The sequence below is a fragment of the Corythoichthys intestinalis genome, chromosome 20 (genome assembly GCF_030265065.1).
Source record: "Corythoichthys intestinalis isolate RoL2023-P3 chromosome 20, ASM3026506v1, whole genome shotgun sequence".
NCBI lineage: Eukaryota > Metazoa > Chordata > Actinopteri > Syngnathiformes > Syngnathidae > Corythoichthys > Corythoichthys intestinalis.
Genome location: NC_080414.1, coordinates 1,750,304 through 1,769,079, shown reverse-complemented (window position 1 = coordinate 1,769,079; position 18,776 = coordinate 1,750,304). Strand labels below are relative to the sequence as shown.

The 18,776-nt window shown below is 40.6% G+C and overlaps 1 protein-coding gene across 4 annotated transcripts in view; it reads right to left on the bottom strand.

Annotated features, from left to right (window-relative positions):
• Positions 1–18,776, bottom strand: part of LOC130908943 (rho GTPase-activating protein 21-like) — a 122,070-nt gene that overhangs the window by 34,632 nt on the left and 68,662 nt on the right. For 2 of the 4 annotated variants that reach the window (XM_057824904.1, XM_057824905.1), the window contains exons 1-3: positions 7,336–8,157; positions 3,551–3,742; positions 3,030–3,051 (exon numbers count right to left, since the gene is read on the bottom strand). In XM_057824904.1, coding sequence (XP_057680887.1) covers positions 3,030–3,051; positions 3,551–3,742; positions 7,336–7,563 — 442 coding nt within the window. In that variant the 5' untranslated portion in view covers positions 7,564–8,157. Of the gene's footprint in view, positions 1–3,029; positions 3,052–3,550; positions 3,743–7,335; positions 8,158–18,776 lie in introns of those variants that run through there. The other 2 variants (XM_057824907.1, XM_057824906.1) reach the window with 1 other exon arrangement.

Genomic DNA, 18,776 nt, shown 5'->3' with positions numbered 1-18,776 from the left:
TTTGATTGGCTAATGACTGACCCCCCCCCCCCCAAAACAAGCCTACACAGACAACATCTCGACAACATGCCACCTCCTCCGACCCTGTCGAAGAGGACGGATATTAGAAGGTTTTTTTTGGCCAGCAGCAGCCACTTTAAGTCATGTAAAAATGTTATGGTGGTGGGGAACACACCACTAATTTTGCTAAGGAAAGTCAGACCGGCATCAGAGTTATGATAACATTAAACCGTGAACTTGCTAACTGGCAAAACTCGAGTAGGAAGCTGCTTAGAGAGAAGTTTCCTCCTGTTTGTGTTTTAAACTGTTAACGTTCAATTAACTGTGAGAAATGTAGTCAACCGAGGTTTAGCCTTTCTCCCCAATTTTCATTTTTTACTTTATTCATGCAGTCTTAAAGTAGCTCAAATGAGCTTTCATTTTTTTTCTTGGGTTTGGCTGTGCTTGTGGACAAAAGCAGTAGTCATAGACTTCATAATCGTATTGATGTGTCAGATTGGTCATGCACTGCGCCTTGCATTCAAATAGGGGGCCGCCCACATCAAAGGAGCTATTTACAAACACGCGCGCAGCGATCTAACGCCGGATTTCTGTTGAAAAAATACGAAAGCTGTACCGCATACACACGGGAAGGATTGTGTGATTTGTTCGAGGATTCAAGATAATTATTATATTTTTTGTACCATGTGTGCATTTTGAAACGTTGTGAAAAAAATCAATGGGAGAATTACCCGCTAATGCATTGGCATTAGAGTTAGCAATATTTATGTAAAATAAATGCTAACTGCACGTTTTTTTCTTTTGCTTTTAACCAAGAATCAAGACTGCTTTACGTCCATATCTATGAAGAATTTGGGGATTTCAGCATTAATTCACAAGAATTTTCACGAAAAAAAGCTCTTATTTACATCCGGCGGCTGCTAGCATCATTCGCTAACAGTCTAGCATTGTACTTTGACATATTTACGTAAAATAAACGCTAACTGCACTTTTAACCAAGAATCGAGACTGTTTTACGTCCATATACATACTCCACATCAAAAAAAAAAAAAAAAAAAATCAATGGGAGAATTAGCCGCTAATGCATTGGCATTATAGTTCGCAATAGTTACGTAAAATAAATGCTAACTCCACATTTTTTCCCCCGCTTTTAACCAAGATTCGAGTCTGTTTTACGAGCATATCTATGAAGAATTCGGGGATTTAAGCATTTATTCACAAGAATTTTCACCGAAAAAGCTCTACTAGCATCGTACTTCGACACATTTGCGTAAAATAAACGCTAACTGCACTTTTGACCAAGAATCGAGACTGTTTTACATCCATATACATAAAAAATTTGGGGATTCAAGCATTTATTCACAAGAATTTTCAACGAAAAAAGCTCTTTGTCGGTGATTCCACTCTGTCAGCTTTGACAGCCTCGCCAACAATGCAGGCCCCCTATATATCGGCCCTGCGCCCCGTCAATACATTATTAAGTCTATGATTATACTCATGTTCCAACTTGCTGATGTTTTGAAAAAATAAAAATCCTTTTCAATTGATTTTTTAAAAAACTAGATATCACAAAGTAACACATTTTAGAGCTGTAATTGCAATACCTGTCATGCCACGTCACTTCCTGTTTTATTTTGAAAGCTTCACCCTCTTCATAGTCGCGTACTTGCCCTTCCTCTTGTCATCTAATCACCTATTGTTTCCACCTGTTCCTCATTACCTTGTGTGTGTATTTAATGCCCTAGTTCCCCTTGTCTTGTGCAGAAGTGTCTTTCATGTAAGGTCAGTCACGTCAGCCTCTCGCCATAGCATCATAGTTATTCGGTACATTATCCTCCATTGGAGTGCTTTGCGTTTGTAACTTTTTATCCTAGCCAGCTTGAATTTTTCCTCCTTGTGGAGCGCTTTATGTTTTTGCATTACCTCCCGTTTGGAGCGCTTTGTGTTTGAAACCTTATTTTCTTTCTAGTCACCCTGACTCATTCCTCCGTTGGAGCGCTTTTTGTTTGTGCTTTTTTTCATCCCCGCATGTCAGCGGAAGAACCTGTGTTTTCAAAATAAATTTTTGCCTGAACCTCCGCAGCTGAGTCCGCCTCGTCATCTCGGCCTGACAATACCGTGGTACCGTAATATTTTGGCTTTATGTTATCATACTGTCAGAATTTCATATTGGCACATGCCAGTACAAATATTACAATTTGCTAATTAACTAGGTTCATATTTGTGACAAATGTAGCCCTGACCCATGTTCAATGATCTGTTTGGCCTTTATTAATGCTCTTATTACAGACCGAGGAACAGTTTTTTTGCTAAAGCCATCTCCACCCTGAACAACCATATGTACCACCACATCACCCAATGTCCAATATTCATTTACATGCAATATACTATGTGCAATACTTACTATGTGCAATATTCAATGCCTCACTGTCAACTGCTACTTCACTTCTTTTCACACATATTCTATGTGCAATACTAAATTACGTGCAATATTAATGTGCAATTTTCAATGCGTTCACTGTCAACTGCTGCTACTTCAATTATTTGTACTGCCTGAACATAGGACTACCTCATACACATTTTTATATTTATTTAGATTTTATACTTTTATTCTTGCAAGTCACCTTTGAGATTTTTACTTGTCCTGCACTGTAAAGGGAAATGCTCCAAAATTCCATTGTACAGCTGTATAATGACAGTAAAGGGATATTCTATTCTATTCTTATTAATGTTCCGTCCCCAGCAAAAAGTGTACATGCAGGTTATGCTGTTATATGGTCACTACCAATGTTGAGACCAAATCTTCTTCGGCACCCCCTGCGACCATAGTGAGGATCAGCAGCCCAAAAGATGATGACTTGAGTTAATATTTCTATTGAATTTCCCTTTTGTAATATTTGTGATTTTATCCTCTTTTTTTAACTGTATAGCAAATATCCTTGAACCAAAATTTTCATAGGTCCTACTTTTTTGTCTGTTATTTTATTTATTTATTTATTTTTGCATTTGTTTCCTCAGATTGCACTTACCTCGACTGCCGTTCTCTTCATCCTACAGAAGAGAACAGAAAGGAGTCATATCAGTCATCAGTTTTTTTACCTCCTAAAAATCATGACACAACGAGCAGGTCATACGTCCAGTCGTCTGGAATGAATGTGGAAATCATGTGGAACCTTCATTGGCTGCCACCCTTCCACTTCAAATAGTTTGGACGTCCACTAGTGATATAACTACTGAAAAGTCCACACATCCATCTTCCAATGACAGATTTGAGTAAATCTACCTGGCAACTGTTGCTAAAAAAGCTGTGTTCCTGTTAAAGCTCTGCCCTATTTTTCAAGTAAACGCCTTAACCCGCTCTACGGGAATCGGCGCACATCATCGGAGCTTAGATTAGTGGGAGGGAAAAAAGGCAGATTGGCGGATGCCGTCCAGAGGACGACTGGCACTCGGCCCGCCTGGGATCAAGTCGAAACCTCGTTAGAGCTTTTCGGGGACCTCGTTTTTAGCGGGGATGCTTTGCAAAGTACCGAGAGACTACTTTGAGTACCTTGAGAGAGTTGTGCACGGCGGACTCGGGCGGGTAGACGATGAAGTGTCGCAGGGTGAATCCGAAGCCTTGGGACGTCCGGCGGAGGCACAGCGTCTTTGGGCCGGGCCAAGAAAAGGCCTCCTCCTCCGGAACGGGGGAGGTCGCGGCGGCCGACGTGTCGCTCTGCGAGGGCCCATCCTTCGCCTTGCCCTGAAAAGCACAAAAATCATCTTAAAAAAAAAAAAAAAAAAAAAATGGACAAATCTACGCCCGCTTTTAATATTTACGTGCTCATCGTCAGTTGAGGAGCAAAAATTAGTAAATGTTGAAAAAAACAAACTTGAACTAGGCCTGCAAACAGGACTGAACAGGCCCTCGCAGTGTGGTGCAACTCGGACAGCACGCAGGTCAGGGTAGGAGCAGATCGTCCAATACAATACAATCACATACACCTAGGAGAAAAAAACCCTATTGAAGAGGGTCCTACATAAAGAGATGCTACTGAGCTGTGCACCCATGCCCTTATTCAAAACCAAAATTAATCTTCTAATTGGACCGAGGGTGCCAAATTTCGTGGCTCTATGAGCTGCCTAAGTCCCTAAAGAAATCAATTTCCTTTTAATGACTAACAAAGGGCCGTCACGGCAACAGACGGAGACGTCGTATTACAAACGGTCTTGTAACTACTAGTTACTACTAGATATGTATAAGTAAAATTAGTCACTTTCTGTTTCCACAAGTTAGCGTTGTAGGGATGATGCAAATGACCCTTTAGGATACGATTCTCAACAAGAATGGGACGTTTGGCGCAGATATCGTGTTTATCTGCCAAGTTATGACTGTTCAAATTTTGTGGTGAGACAAAATGGCGACTGTCTTTTTCACTTCCCTGTTTCGACCAAACCTCAATATTTTTCATCAGGCACCTGAACACTTGTCTGAAGGCTCCCCTGATGCAGATTTATGGTGAATTGATTGATTTTGGTCGCGTAAAAAAGGCGTTTCCAGGCCTAAAGGGTAATATTTCAATGCAGTCGTGGTCAGGCTGGGATACCTCACATACACCCCAGATATGAAAAAGACTGAACCTCGTATCAGGAAGTTATTTGTCATTTTCCGAATTTCGTGTTTTGCACCAAAAAAGGCCGCATCCCCCCAAGCCAGGCCCGTGAATGGAAACTCACAATTTGGATAATTTAAGATCTCATATGTCTCATGAACTGTCTCACCAATTTTGAGGTGGATCCAATTAACTCCCTAGGTGCCAAGATCTCAAACGCGCACGCTGTATATCGACTAAAATTGCAAAAAAATACAAATAAAAAAATACATTCAATCCAAAATACCCGATTTCCTGTTGGGTTTGAAATATGGGTGCAAGAGAATTTTTGAAGCAGTTTTGAACAAGGTATCGACTCCCCAAATTTCATCGCTTTACATTGAAGAAAAAAAAAAACCTAATAGGGGAGGCCTTTTAGAAAAATTCCAAGGGGGCGCAACTGAGCCATTTTGTGACGTTTATTTGCAAGGTTGCAAAACTATCAAAATATACGCCAAGCCTCATGTACTAGTACGTGCAAATTTTGGTGAGTTTTCAAGCATGTTCAGGCCTCCAAATTGGCCATTTCCATTTGCCATGAAATAATAATCCAAAAGGGCTCTCGCACACTTGGTGCTCTGGCCGTAATTAAGAGATGTTGGACGTCACTCGCCATCGGTGGCGACCAATGAGTTAACGGTTGCGGCCCTAATCCCTTGACATCTTCCAAACATCCGTCATGATGCTGGGCGAGGAATGTCCGGCATGCCGGGATGAGACCAAAGGCAGGCAGGCAGGCAGGCAGGCAGGCATAATTGTTTGTTAAGCGCGCTTGGACGGGGAGAAAACAATATCTGTGAAAATAATAAGCCTTGCCTGTTTGTTTTTGGCTTGGCACGCGCACACATGTGGCTCTGGTTAGAGAGCGCGTCGGTCGGGGGCTCTCCGCAGTCTTCGCCTGACCGGAGACTCGACTTATCTGACGAAAGCATTCCTACGGCAGCTACTCGGGCGGGAGAGCGACAACGCCTCAAGTATGCGCCTGCGTCGCATCAGAGTTAACTGTCCTCCCTTGACTTGACGGTCATTACCCAGTGACGGTGAATTGTTTTGAGCCGGGATTGGACATTGAGAGTTAATCAGTTTATTCTTCCTGTGGCAAAGATACATCCTCCCGCCAATGAGTTGATTGCTAGTAGAGGTCTAATACATTTGAACAACCCCGCCACTTATTAAACTTTTTTTTTTACTAAATTCTTTTATTTAGCCAAAAAGCCAACTTTTTTTTTTTTTAAACAAACCGCCAACATTATATATCATAAAGAATTTAACAAAAAAAAACAACATTTTTAAGGGAAAAAAAAATCTCATTTTTTTTAAAACCAAAAAACCCATCTAACACCAAAAACATGTTTTTTATACAAAAAAGCAACATTTTTGACAAATAAATAAACTGAAAAAAAGTTTGGGTTTTTTTTGCCAAAAAGGCAACAGGAAACAGAAAAAAAAAATCTAACATTTTGGACCAGGAACATGTTTTTATTACCAAAAAATGCAACATTTGTGACTCTCTCCCCAAAACCCTAATTTTGTTAACAAAAAAAAAAAAAAAAACCTTGCCCAAAAAAAAAAAACATCTAACATTTTGGACCAAAAACATGTTTTATTACCAGGAAGCGCACCATTTTTGACCCCCCTCCCCCCCCCCAAAAAAAAATTCAAAATTTTTGCCTAAAAATCAAACATTTTTACGCAGAATTTTTTTTTTTTTTTTTTTGAAACCAAATGATCATCTAACATTTTGGACCAAAAAAGATGTGGTTTCAGTACGAAAAACAAACATTTTTGACCAAGAAACTGAAGGAAAAAAAAAAAAAAAACCCATGAAAACAGCTCAAAATTTATGCCCAAAAATCAAACATTTTCACAAAAACAACAACAACAAAAAAAATCCTTTTCTCCGGTTTTGTTTTTTTAAAACAAAAAAAAAAAAACAAAAAAAAAAAACCTATCATTTTCGACCAAAAACTCCACATTTTTGACAAAAATTTTGCATATTTGACTTCCCAAAAACCCTAACTTGATTTAAAAAAAAAAAATCAAAAATTTGCCCCAAAATCCAACATTTTTACGGGAATTAAAAAAAAACATTTTTTATAAACCAAATTTCCAAATCTTTTGGACCAAAAATATATGTTTTTATTACATAAAAAGCAACATTTTTGACAAAATAAACAAAGCAAAATAAATAAATAAATAAAAGATGAAAAGAAAAAAAAAACACATGAAAAGTTTTTGCCAAAAAGAATTTTTTTGACCAAAAATCCAACACTGCGAGTGACTTTTATTATATACATTTAGTTATTAATATGCTCAAAAAAGACTATTTTTAGGTCAACACTATTTTGACTATCCAAATACTTGTCAATTAATAATAATCAATGAGTTGTCATGTGAGAATAAATGTTTGAGGCATTGTTTGGAATGTCCCTCTTGGTCCACTTCCACGCTTAAAGTATGTTTTTCTTAGCCTGAGTCAGCGTCTGACGTCATGCCCGCACTTCTCGCGACTCCCTCGCACTTTCCCTTTCCGAAGCTCCGCTTGCGCCGCAGACGTTTAACATTTATCCCGGGAAAATCCGCCAGCTCCGGCAATGACCCTCGAGGTTCCGTTCCGGGGTTTCTGCCGTCATCTCGGCTCGAGATGATGCAGGGAAAAATTCCCTCACGTTTTATCGTTCCCGCCCGAGCCGCCGCATCTTACCCGCGATCGCGCGCAGTTCTTCTTGGAAGCTTCCCGCAGGCGAGCCCAGGAGACGGCGCGGCTGGAGCTCTTCAGCTCCAGTTCCAGCTCGCCCCAGTAGGCTCGGGCTAAGAGCCGGAACCAGAGGCAGTACGGCTCCGAAGGGCAGCAGTCGGCCCCGGCCAGACGCGCCCAGGGGCAAGCGCCGGAGCTCTCGTCCGCGGGGAGCCCGTTCCTCAGGGCCGGCATGGCGTCGCCGCGAGGCTCGGGTCCCGACGCGTCGCGAAATCAGTCCATCGTTCCTCGGGACGTCCCGCGAACGCGAGTGTGTCGCGGAGAGTGGAAACGGAGAGTGAGCGAGAGGCGCACACGCCCACTGGCCACACGCAATTCGGAGGTATGCGCGCACAAACACTCGGCACGCCAGGCTGCCTCTTTCCTTTTCCTGAGTTCTACAACACTCACTCGCCTCCTGATGTGACAGGCAGACGCTGAAACTTGTATTAGTATTTAATACCTTCCATCATGAGTTTAACACGAGTGGACATCCAATCCATGCGGCGCATTCGTTCTCTCGCTGCCAGCCCTCACAGTTCAAATGGATTGGACGTCTAGTACCGCCAAGTGGCAGGGAATGTGTTAATAAACCAAATTTCTTGACTTTTCAGCCTGATTTATACCTGATGCATTCGCACGGTCCGCATGGGGGGAAAATGACGTGATCTTAGCGAACGCGCCTTTCCACCCAGCGCATGAACTCGTCAGAGTTCCGCACTACTAAGAGACTACTTTGTTTATTTTTAGACCGAAACTGGATATTTTTTGTCTGCGTCGTCGTCACCTCATGGTTATCGATAGCAGCTAAAGAGTTAACGTGATCGAGTAGCGATCTGATATCGTAGCAATTTATTAAGGAGGGGGGAAAAAATCATATCTAAATGTAAAATGAATGAATCTTCAGGCATTATCACACTTGCGTGATGCTTATCCTATGTTAGCTTCCCGTAACAACTAGCATAACATTTTGCTATCAGTGGTGTTAACTTCAACATCTGTTTCTGTGTTTGCTGGAATCTATCAACGTAGCATGTCGGCACAAATTGGGCGCCATCTGCTGGCCAAAATGTGCAATGTAGGAAAAGGTCTATTTATGGCGATAATGACGATAGACAGGTAAAATTTTGATAGAACGTTTGACATTATTTTGGTGATCTATATCCTGATATCGTACAGCGTTCCACACCTCTCCCAGTTGAAAATGTGAGTATACACATTAATGGTAAAGAATAATCAAATTACTCATCAATAGAACTGAACTTATCTCGAGAGACGGCGTAACGATTTTGTAGGAAAATGAAACGGACATTTTTCGTAACTTTGAAATTCAGGATGAGCTTAAAGTGCGTATGACACCAAAAGGCATGTTTATTTCATATTTCACGTGGTGTTTTATGCTCTTGAATGAAATGGACCGCTTGGATGTGTGTGGAAGCGATTGTTTTATAGATTCAATTTTTGAATCCCACGCCATGAAATTGAGTGACTTCCGGCTCCAATCTCGGGTTGAGGATGAATGCGAATGTGACGTCACCCGGGTCAGCATCTCACAATACAGCATTGCTTTATAGCAAGCAAAAGGACTGCGGATTCAGCTGATTTTGCGGATTAATTCGTTTATTTTTCGCATCACGCCAGCCAAATGTGCTGCAGGGTTTTGTAGCTGCAACAGGGAGAGGCATATGAGCCTTTTTGGGTTTCAAAAAGTCCCCGTTCACCCCGAGATCGGCCAAAACAAGTGTGCTGGGATTATGGCACACGTTTTGATGCTCCTTGTCCACCGAGAATGCCACTCGGCCGACGACCGACAGCTTGTCGACCCCCCCCCAACGATACTCGGCTTATTGCCCTCTTTGTGTGTCTGGTGTTCTGTCAAATTTTCCAACACATCAGAAATTGCAACCTCGTGTTAAAAAGTAAAAGGAATATTTACTTATGTTTGATTATGTATGGACATGTAAAAAAGTTCTCCTCAGACACATCCTATTATAGATATATTATACTATTATTATTATATATATATTATATATAGATACTCCTATATTCGTGTTGACCACGTGGCAGCTACGCGCTCCTCCGACATCGGCCGGTTTGTCCGGCGGTCATTCTCCAGCTGCCTCCCCGGCAATCGAGCTCTCCTGCCCGCAACAGGGGAACGAGCTGTAACTTGCTCGCCGCTGGGCGGGTTGCCGGTTGGCGAAGACAATCGACAACCCCGCCGCCGTGTGACATGATCTGGAGTAGTTTTGTGTGATTTTTTTGCTTCGAAAAGCAAAAATAAGACTGAGATGTCACTCGGTTCGGGTTAGCGTGTCGGCTAGCTTTCATACCTTCTGGTTTGTTTTCGCTCTCCAAAGCTGGGGCAGGGAAATGACAAAAGCCGGACTAACTCTGGTGGCATAAAATATCGTTCGGGAAAGTGCAAGAAGTCGACAGTTTTGACCATTATGGAGTAATTTTGTCATGTCGTACTGAATAAATGCATTCTTAAGATTTCATATTCCATATTATTTGTCATGACCATACCATTTATTTAGCAACTGGGGAAAAATACTTGGATAAAAAGAATATCCTGTAAAAATATTGGAGTAGAGAGATTGAATCAATGACATTTTGCGGCTCTCTTCGTCGCATTTTCCTCATTCTGAATAATTCCACCTCAGTGGGCTGAATTCTAAATCAGATGAAACCATGACCCTGCGAATGTCATCCTCCTGTTGGGGACGCTAGAGCGCTATATTGGCAGGCGGGGCGAAATGGCAGATTAAAAGACACATTTCTCGTCATCAGCGCTTTGTCAAATTGTATGTAGTCGAATTGTTTCAAAATATGATTGTAATTCACATAATAATGCTATTTAACACTTTTTTTGTCCTGTCATACGCACTTTTAACCCTTTATTCCTCTTGGCCCTGAGCTCCTAAAACTCGATCCCTTCCCTAACCCGGTGTGACGCATCATCACACGTTGCCCTCGGTGGTTCGCTGTAATTAACAGGGAACCAGCTGTCGATCCCACCGCAGCCGGCGCAAGTCCATCAACAATCAGAGCGGTTCACGCAGCGTGAAGGTAAACAACTGTGTATTTTGATCGCGGGGAATATTTCAGGACAGCGGCGTGACCGTGAACAACGACAACAACAACAAGACCGACCCCAGTCGCGGAACGTGTGGCGAGCGGCGTCCCGTTACCGCATCGGGCTTAATATAGCGCCAGTTATTCCTTATGGAAAAGAAGGCAGAAATAGAAAAGGCCCAACCGACACTTTAGTGGGATTTCACCCTCGGAATGCGGCTCCATTTAGAAGGGAATTTGGAAAAACAACACACACCATTTTTCTACGGCAATCTCACAATTTCAACGTCAAGCAAACATGTTATCTTGTAAGTCGAGTGGAATTTTCGTTCAAACCCAAAACACATGATCGGCGACACGGTCCTGCGGCAGCAAACCCCCACGAGTCGGAAATATTACAGCCGCGGTTGTCAAGGCGACAAACTCCATCACAACAACATCAGTCGGAACCGCTTGACTCGCGTGTGACTTGCTAGCGGCTTACGGATGTTGAGTCAACATCTTGGAGTGAGGATCAACACTGGAAGGTGTAAAAAAGAAGTTGGTAATGTGTTTGACGCCACCGTTTACATGTCAAGATTAATTCAATCACGTATCATAAATAAAGCAATTACAACCAGGTTTCAATGCAAGGGCATAGGTTTGCATAGGGACGGTAAGGACAAAACACTAGCAACTTTTCAGGATGCTTAAATCGTCCCCACCAACTTTTGAGCAACCTTATTTGCAGTGTATAATGAGTTCAGTTAAATAGGTCATTTAGAATGTCTTTCTATATGTTTTAAATATGTCACTTGCTGAATGTGTTGGTTCATTTTTTTCCTCCTAAACGCACATTTAATTGGCTGATGACTCGACCCCCCCCCCTTTCCACACACACCCCCACAGACATTAGCTATTAGGGATATTAGTTTTTCTTCCCAGCCAGCAGCAGCCACTGTAAGAAATGTAAAAAGACGTCAATGTTGTGGAAGTGGGGAACACACCACTAATTTTGTTACAGAAAGTCCGACCTGCATCAGAGTTAGCATAACATTATTCTTTATATTCACTATAACTATTTTCAATACGTTCAAATTGACAGTTACCCCTTTTCACTTGCTGAATGTGTTGGTTCATTTTTTCCTCCTAAACGCACATTTGATTGGCTAATGACTTGACCCCCCCCTTTCCACACACACCCCCACAGACATTAGCTATTAGGGATATTAGTTTTTCTTCCCAGCCAGCAGCAGCCACTGTAAGAAATGTAAAAAGACGTCAATGTTGTGGAAGTGGGGAACACACCACTAATTTTGCTACTGAAAGTCCGACCTGCATCAGAGTTAGCATAACAATATTCTTTATATTCACTATAACTATTTTCATTACGTTCAAACTGACACTTACCCCTTTTCAATTGCTCAATGTGTTGGTCCATTTCCCCCCCCTCCTAAACGCACATTTGATTGGCTGATGACTGCCCATCCCCCCCAATACACAAATCTAGACACAGACACACCCATTAGATATTAGAAGTTTTTTTTTAGGGCTGTCAAAATTATCGCGTTAACGGGTGGTAATTAATTTTATTAATTAATCACGTTAAAATATTTGACATAATTAACGCATATGCCCTGCTCAAACAGATTAAAATGACAGCACAGTGCAATGCCCACTTGTTACTTGTGTTTTTTGGAGTTTTGTTGCCCTCTGCTGGCGCTTGGGTGCGACTGATTTTATGGGTGAGCATTGTGTAATTATTGACATCAACAATGGCGAGCTACTAGTTTATTTTTTGATTGAAAATTTTTACAAATTTTATTAAAACGAAAACATTAAGAGGGGTTTTAATACAAAATTTTTATAACTTGTACTAACATTTATCTTTTAAGAACTACAAGTCTTTCTATCCATGGATCGCTTTAACAGAATGTTAATAATGTTAATCTTGTTGATTTATTGTTATAATAAACAAATACATATGGTGTTATATGGTGTTATACTTGTATAGCCAGTACTTATGTACCATGAGTTGAATGTACTGGACTGTCTCAGGAAATTAGAATACACAATATTCTAATTTTTTGAGACAGTCCTGTGTATATATACAGGACTGTCTCAGGAAATTAGAATACACAATATTCTAATTTCCTGACTGTCTCAGGAAATTAGAATATTGTGTATTCTAATTTCCTGAGACAGTCCTGTATATATACACAGGACTGTCTCAAAAAATTAGAATATTGTGTATTCTAATTTTCTGAGACAGTCCAGTATATATCAATCTTGTGTCTTATCTTTTCATTCCAACAATAATTTACGGAAAAATATGGCATATTTTAGAGATGGATTGAATTGCGATTAATTACGATTAATTAATTTTTAAGCTGCAATTAACTCGATTAAAAATTTGAATCGTTTGACAGCCCTAGTTTTTTTTTCAGCCAGCAGCAGTCACTGTAAGAAATGTAAAAAGACATCAATGTTGTGGAAGTGGGGAACACACCAATAATTTTGCTACTGAAAGTCCGACCTGCATCACAGTTAGCATAACATTATTCATTATATTCCTTATAATTTCAGAATGTTCACACTTACACTTACCCCTTTTCACTTGAATGTGTCGGTCCATTTCCCCCCTCAAAAGCATGTTTCATTGGCTGATCACTCGAACAACCCCTGACACACGTACACTCACACAGCCCCAAAAGAAATACATGTAAAAAAATGCCGCCTCCTCAACCCCCTTCGAAGAGGAGGGAAATTAGAAGGTTTTTTTCGGCCAGCAGCAGCCACTGTATGTAATATAAAAAGACACCAATGTTTTGGAGGTGGGGAACACACCACTAATTTTCTACTGAAAGTCTGACCTGCATCAGAGTTAGCCTAACATTAAACTGTGTGAACTTTCCAAACTGCAAAACTCTAGTAGATAATTTATTGTGTATGTTAATATTATTTATTCAAAAAATCCAATTTAAATGTGCTCATAATATCCAGACATTTTTCCTGGAAGTTTTCAAAATGTTCCTTTAGTAATTTTTGAAAACAAATGTTTGAATTGAACGATGTAGGCTGAGCCATTACACATAAAAGTTAGTATAAGTCAATACAGATTTATTTTGCATTGATCACTAAGATTGTCCTGTCCCAAGCAAAAAGTGTACATGTAGGTTATGCCATATTGTCCCTACCAATGTTGAGACCAAACCTACGCCCTTGTTTCAGTGGTGTCGCCACCAAAGAGCAAACAACAGCAACTTTTTGGGAGGTCCCGGTCGAGCCCCACTCATTGTTGACTCACGCGGCACGGTTCCCGCTTGCGGTCGGACCCGAAACGTTGCCGTTTGGGTATTGGAATCCCTGCCTGATTTTTCTGTGGCTTGATGCAAAATGACCAACGCGGCCAAAGACAACATCCACATTGCAGCTGTGTCAAAACTTCTTTTGTCCAACTGTTCTGTGTAAAAGGTATCAACGTGCCCATAAAACATTTTCCCACGTTTGTTTGGGAGATTTTGCTCTGGCTTCTAACCAAGAGCCTTTTAAATGTTGAGCTTGGCATTCAATGGCCCTCAAAAACAGACTATATGCTTTCCTAATTGGCATAACTGATTTGTTCAAGTGTATAAAAAGTAGCTACTACAGGTATTCCCCAGGTTATGAACGAATTCCGTTCCTACGCGGGAGACCAGAGGTTGCGCTAGACTTTTTCGTTGTCTGTCATTTTGACTGACAGTGTCATAAAAATCCGGTCATAATCTATTTTTACCCGTCGCTTACATTTTAAAAATGCTAATAATGACATATTCAATAGTAATTAGTTTTCATTCATTTTTAATTAATATTCTGTCCGAACAAGCTTAACAAGAGGCAAACAGACAGCAGAGTGCACCAATCAGCAACGGGCAGACGTGCCGTTAGCAAAGCGACGAGGGCAGGACGAGGGACTTGCGCGTGGAAGTAAACATACGAGGAGAACGGAGTTTATTCAACATGGCTAGCGCGAGACAGACTGTTGTCAATGACTCGTGTCGATGTGTTTTAGCTCATTTAAAACGGAATTTACCGCGGATTGGAACATATTCTCGGCTCTCCCGTTCGCCATCCGTGTTGTATTAGTGACGACTTTCGGCGCGCAAGAGTGACGTTGCTCGTGAAGAACACGTCACGCAAATAAACAAATCTGATTTGTCGATTGATTTTGTACCTACTCGAGAGGCTGTGTCCCAGACTTTTCTCTCAGTGTTTGAAAAATACAGGGAGAACAGTCTGGCCGTGCCAGGCAAACACTCAGTTGCTTTGACATTTTTCCGAGTACGGCCAACGACGTCATGCATCAAGAGAGACAATAGCTAATTAATATGCTCACTCGCCACCCTGTGGTCTGGGGTGTGAATTGCAACCTGTCAAAATGACAGATGGACTTCAGTTTTTTCCGTCACCGTTTTAAAAAAACGGTCAAAGACGGAAAATATTCGGTTAACGCGACCCCTGCGGGAGCCGTAACCCAAATTTCTGCGTATGTCTGAATTAACCCTTCAAGTACCCCTAAATCTCAAAATAACTATCCAAATACATGTACTATACGTCATTGGACTGTCCTTGCCAATATGTCAGAGCTAAGTCCTCGCTAGACAGCTAAGCCTCCTACAGTGGTATGAAAAAGTATCTGAACCTTTTTGGGAATTTCTCACATTTCTGCATAAAATCACCATCAAATGTGATCTGATTGTTGTCAAAATCACACAGATGAAAAAAAACTGCTTCAACTAAAACCCCCTTCAACTAAAACCACCCAAACATTTATAGGTTTTCATATTTTAATGAGGATGGTAAGCAAACAATGACGGAATAAATAATTAAACTTTGGTTTAATCAGTCCACAAAATATTTTGCCAAAACTTCTGTGGAGTGTCCTTGTGCGCCTTTTTTGGATTTTGTGCCGAAATGTGAGAAATTCCAAGAGGTTTAGATACTTTTTCAGACCACTGTAGTTACCGCAATGGTTCTTAACATGGGTTTGATCGAACCCCAGGGGCTCGGCAAAGGTTAAGAAATGCAGAGCTCTCTTTCGTTAACTGGCTTAATCAAAGCAAAATGGCGTTTTAGACCAGGTTTTGGACTGGTTTGCCCTCGCTACATTATCAGCACCTCGCAACAAAAAACCTCCCTCCCAATTTAACCCCAACAGCCTATTCTCCTCATTTCCTGGTGTGGTTCCAAAGACAACTCTCAATGAGCAATTCTTTGTCTGGCGAGTGACTGACTCACGCATCTGCAGCTGAATGAAAAAAGAAAAGGGAGGAAGAAGAAAAGCGAAAGTCTTGCATGTGGGGGGATCAGGCCCGATTCAGGGTCAGCTTTTCAAGACTCCTGGCGGGCGAAAGATCTAATCTGGACACGCTGCATCTGGCCTCCGCGAGGTACGGCTTACTGTAACAAAAGGGCCGGCTAATGAGGGCCACTGGACAGACCGCTCGCGCTATGTGGTCACTGCTCAACCATAAAAGCCCCTCTTCATACAGCGCACAAGGAGAGGAAAGTAGGGACTAATCCACTGACAACAGGGAGGTAGTGCTAGCTTACTTTGGTGTTTTTTTTTTTTTTTTACTGAACTCCAGATGATGCTACTAAGATGGTGCTGTCAGACTTGTGATCTGTCACTACCCAATTGCGACGCATTGCTAGTGCACATGCGTGAACCGAGGTCACTTCCTCTCAAGCCTTGATGGCATATAACGATAGAAATATAAAGAGCTGGAAATCTTTGGGCACCTAACGATTCGATTACGATTCAGAGGCTCCGATTCGATTATAAAATGATTATTGATGCACCCTCCCTCCCTCCTTTTTTTTTTTTTTTTTTTTTTTTTTTTTTAAATAAATGTTTTGTACATTAGTTCCAAAATTGTTCAAAAATACTCTCAGGCTAAACCAAACTACTAGTCCAGTATCAAGTTAACATTTAGCAGTAAAAAAATATACAAAAATAACAGTAAATAAAAAACTCCAGTCCCCATTCTGTATCAGCAGCTTTAAACTACATTCAATTAATTTAATGTTGTGAATCAACCGTTAAAGTTGTGAAAATTGCTCCCGTTATTCCATCATTTCCCTTTTGTCTACTTTCGACATGTGAAAGTTTTAAAACTATTTTAAAGATAGATTCAAGTCAATATTTTACCAATTTAGGAGTATTTTAGATAAAAAGTTAATTAGGTTTGCTTAGAAGGTTCGCTACAACAGCCTTGCAGGCAAGTGTACTGCTTTAAGATGGCGGCCGTTTACTAACGCCTGCATCTAGCTTTTTGTAGATGTGCTGCTAACGCTACCGAATAAATAATGCATCAAGTCTTACATAAATGATATCTACCGTAACATTATGTGGCTGTACTTTGTAGCAGCTTTTCGGCAGCAGTCAGGTATGTTGTTGTGTTTTTTTTTGTGTTTTCCACGGCCGAATCGCGAATAATCTAAGAATCGGAAATTTTGCACACCTCTAGAAATATATGTGTACAAATACAAGGGGATCTGAGTGTCCTATTGGTATGAACAGTTTTAATGAATCACATGGGAGTACTCCCATTGTGATTATTCATTGTGTTTCGTTTATTAGGAGAAAGCAGCTAGCAGGAAGGGGTAGTGGAGGGACAGAAAGGAAAATAGAAGAGAGACAGAAGAGAAGAAGAACAACAAATACATTCAACTAGGGCTTTCCCAAACGACTAATTTTCTCCCGATTTGTCAGCCGACTATTTTTACGATTAGTCGACTAATCTTATAATTTAAAAAAAATAATCTATTTATTTATTTATTTATTTTTTACAATTTTAGCAATGAAATTTTTTTTGACGCTTATCAATTCACAAAAACATTTTGTAACACTTAAATTCTTTATTAAAGTACAAATAAACAGATAAATAACAATAATAAATCACAATAAACAATGAGTTCAAATGCTGATAGAATTAACTTGTGCAAAAGAATGGAATGTAAACAGATTCAGAACACTGACTTCACCTTTCCAACATTATTCAAAATAATTCTTAAAAAAATACCTAGCATCAATATTATAGTATAATGTAGTACTATATATATAATAGTATTATAATAATTATTCATTATTCATCAGAATTTTCATAAAAGGTGTCATTTTAAAGGTATTCTTAGTGTAGAATCTGAAGTATGTGGGATTAACTCTAGAAATCGTTATTTATATTATATGACGAACATGACATGCTTTTATTTTGAAATGTTCGCCGGAAGTACGTTTGCTAAACCGCTAATCTAAGCTTTACATTCCGCAAAAAAAAAGCACTATGTCATTGCATGTGGTGTCAGTAATAGATTTTTTTCCTTTTGCAAATGCTGTTAAGCAGCGATTTTTCATGTTTGAAGTGTCACCTTTTAACTGCAAGTTTTGGAGAAGGCTGCCTGTTTTATAGAGAACACCGGCTAAAGTAGGTCATCTTTTTTCCCCATTCACCTCAATGTAGCAATGCTAACGTATATAGTGTTTAATATAGATGTGTTTTCTTATTTTGTAAGTCTGAACTTTAATTCTACAGCGTGTTGATGAGAGAAAAGAACTTGGAGTCTCATATGCCATCAGCACGCACGCACAAATGTGTGAATGCACGCGCGCGCGCAGCGATAAACCACAGCCGTGAAAATGACCGCCCTCATTTTTATTTACCATGCGATAAATGGACTCATTGCATAACGCGACAGGCTTAACAACTTCAATAAAACATGTCATTTGTTAGTTAGATGGACTTACAATCTCCTGTCGTTATCATTCACAGCTGACGTGCAGTCAAGCTTGGCATTGAAGAGACAGGAAACAACAGTGTACCCTCCTTTGTTTCTTTAAAAATAAGTTCAATGTTTTGGACTCTGGTGCGCTTTTTTTGGCTTTGTGCCGCTTTTCCCGCTTGCATACCAAGCGTCCGACATTCTGAACTTTCCACGCATGTATTTTTTTTAACCCTTCATTAACCGTCGACGGGATGTTGTGCTCGTCGACGGATTTACGTCATCGATGACGTCGACTATGTCGACTAGTCGGGACAGCTCTACATTCAACACCTACATTAACTATGAAAATAGTAGCGCTATCATTAGCTAATTTCGTTCCTGGTGGACACCATGTGGGGGCCCTGATGACCATGGAGAAAGAGGAGGGGAGAAAGAGTCAGAAAAAGATTTGGTGATTAGGTGGGGTGGAGCGAATCACTTTGAAGTGTGGATATGTTGACATCCTATTCTATGCTGCCTGATCGCTCATCCTGGTTTTGCTACTTGAGTGTGTCTAATTGCACTCAGTCATGTGTGAATCCCGTCAA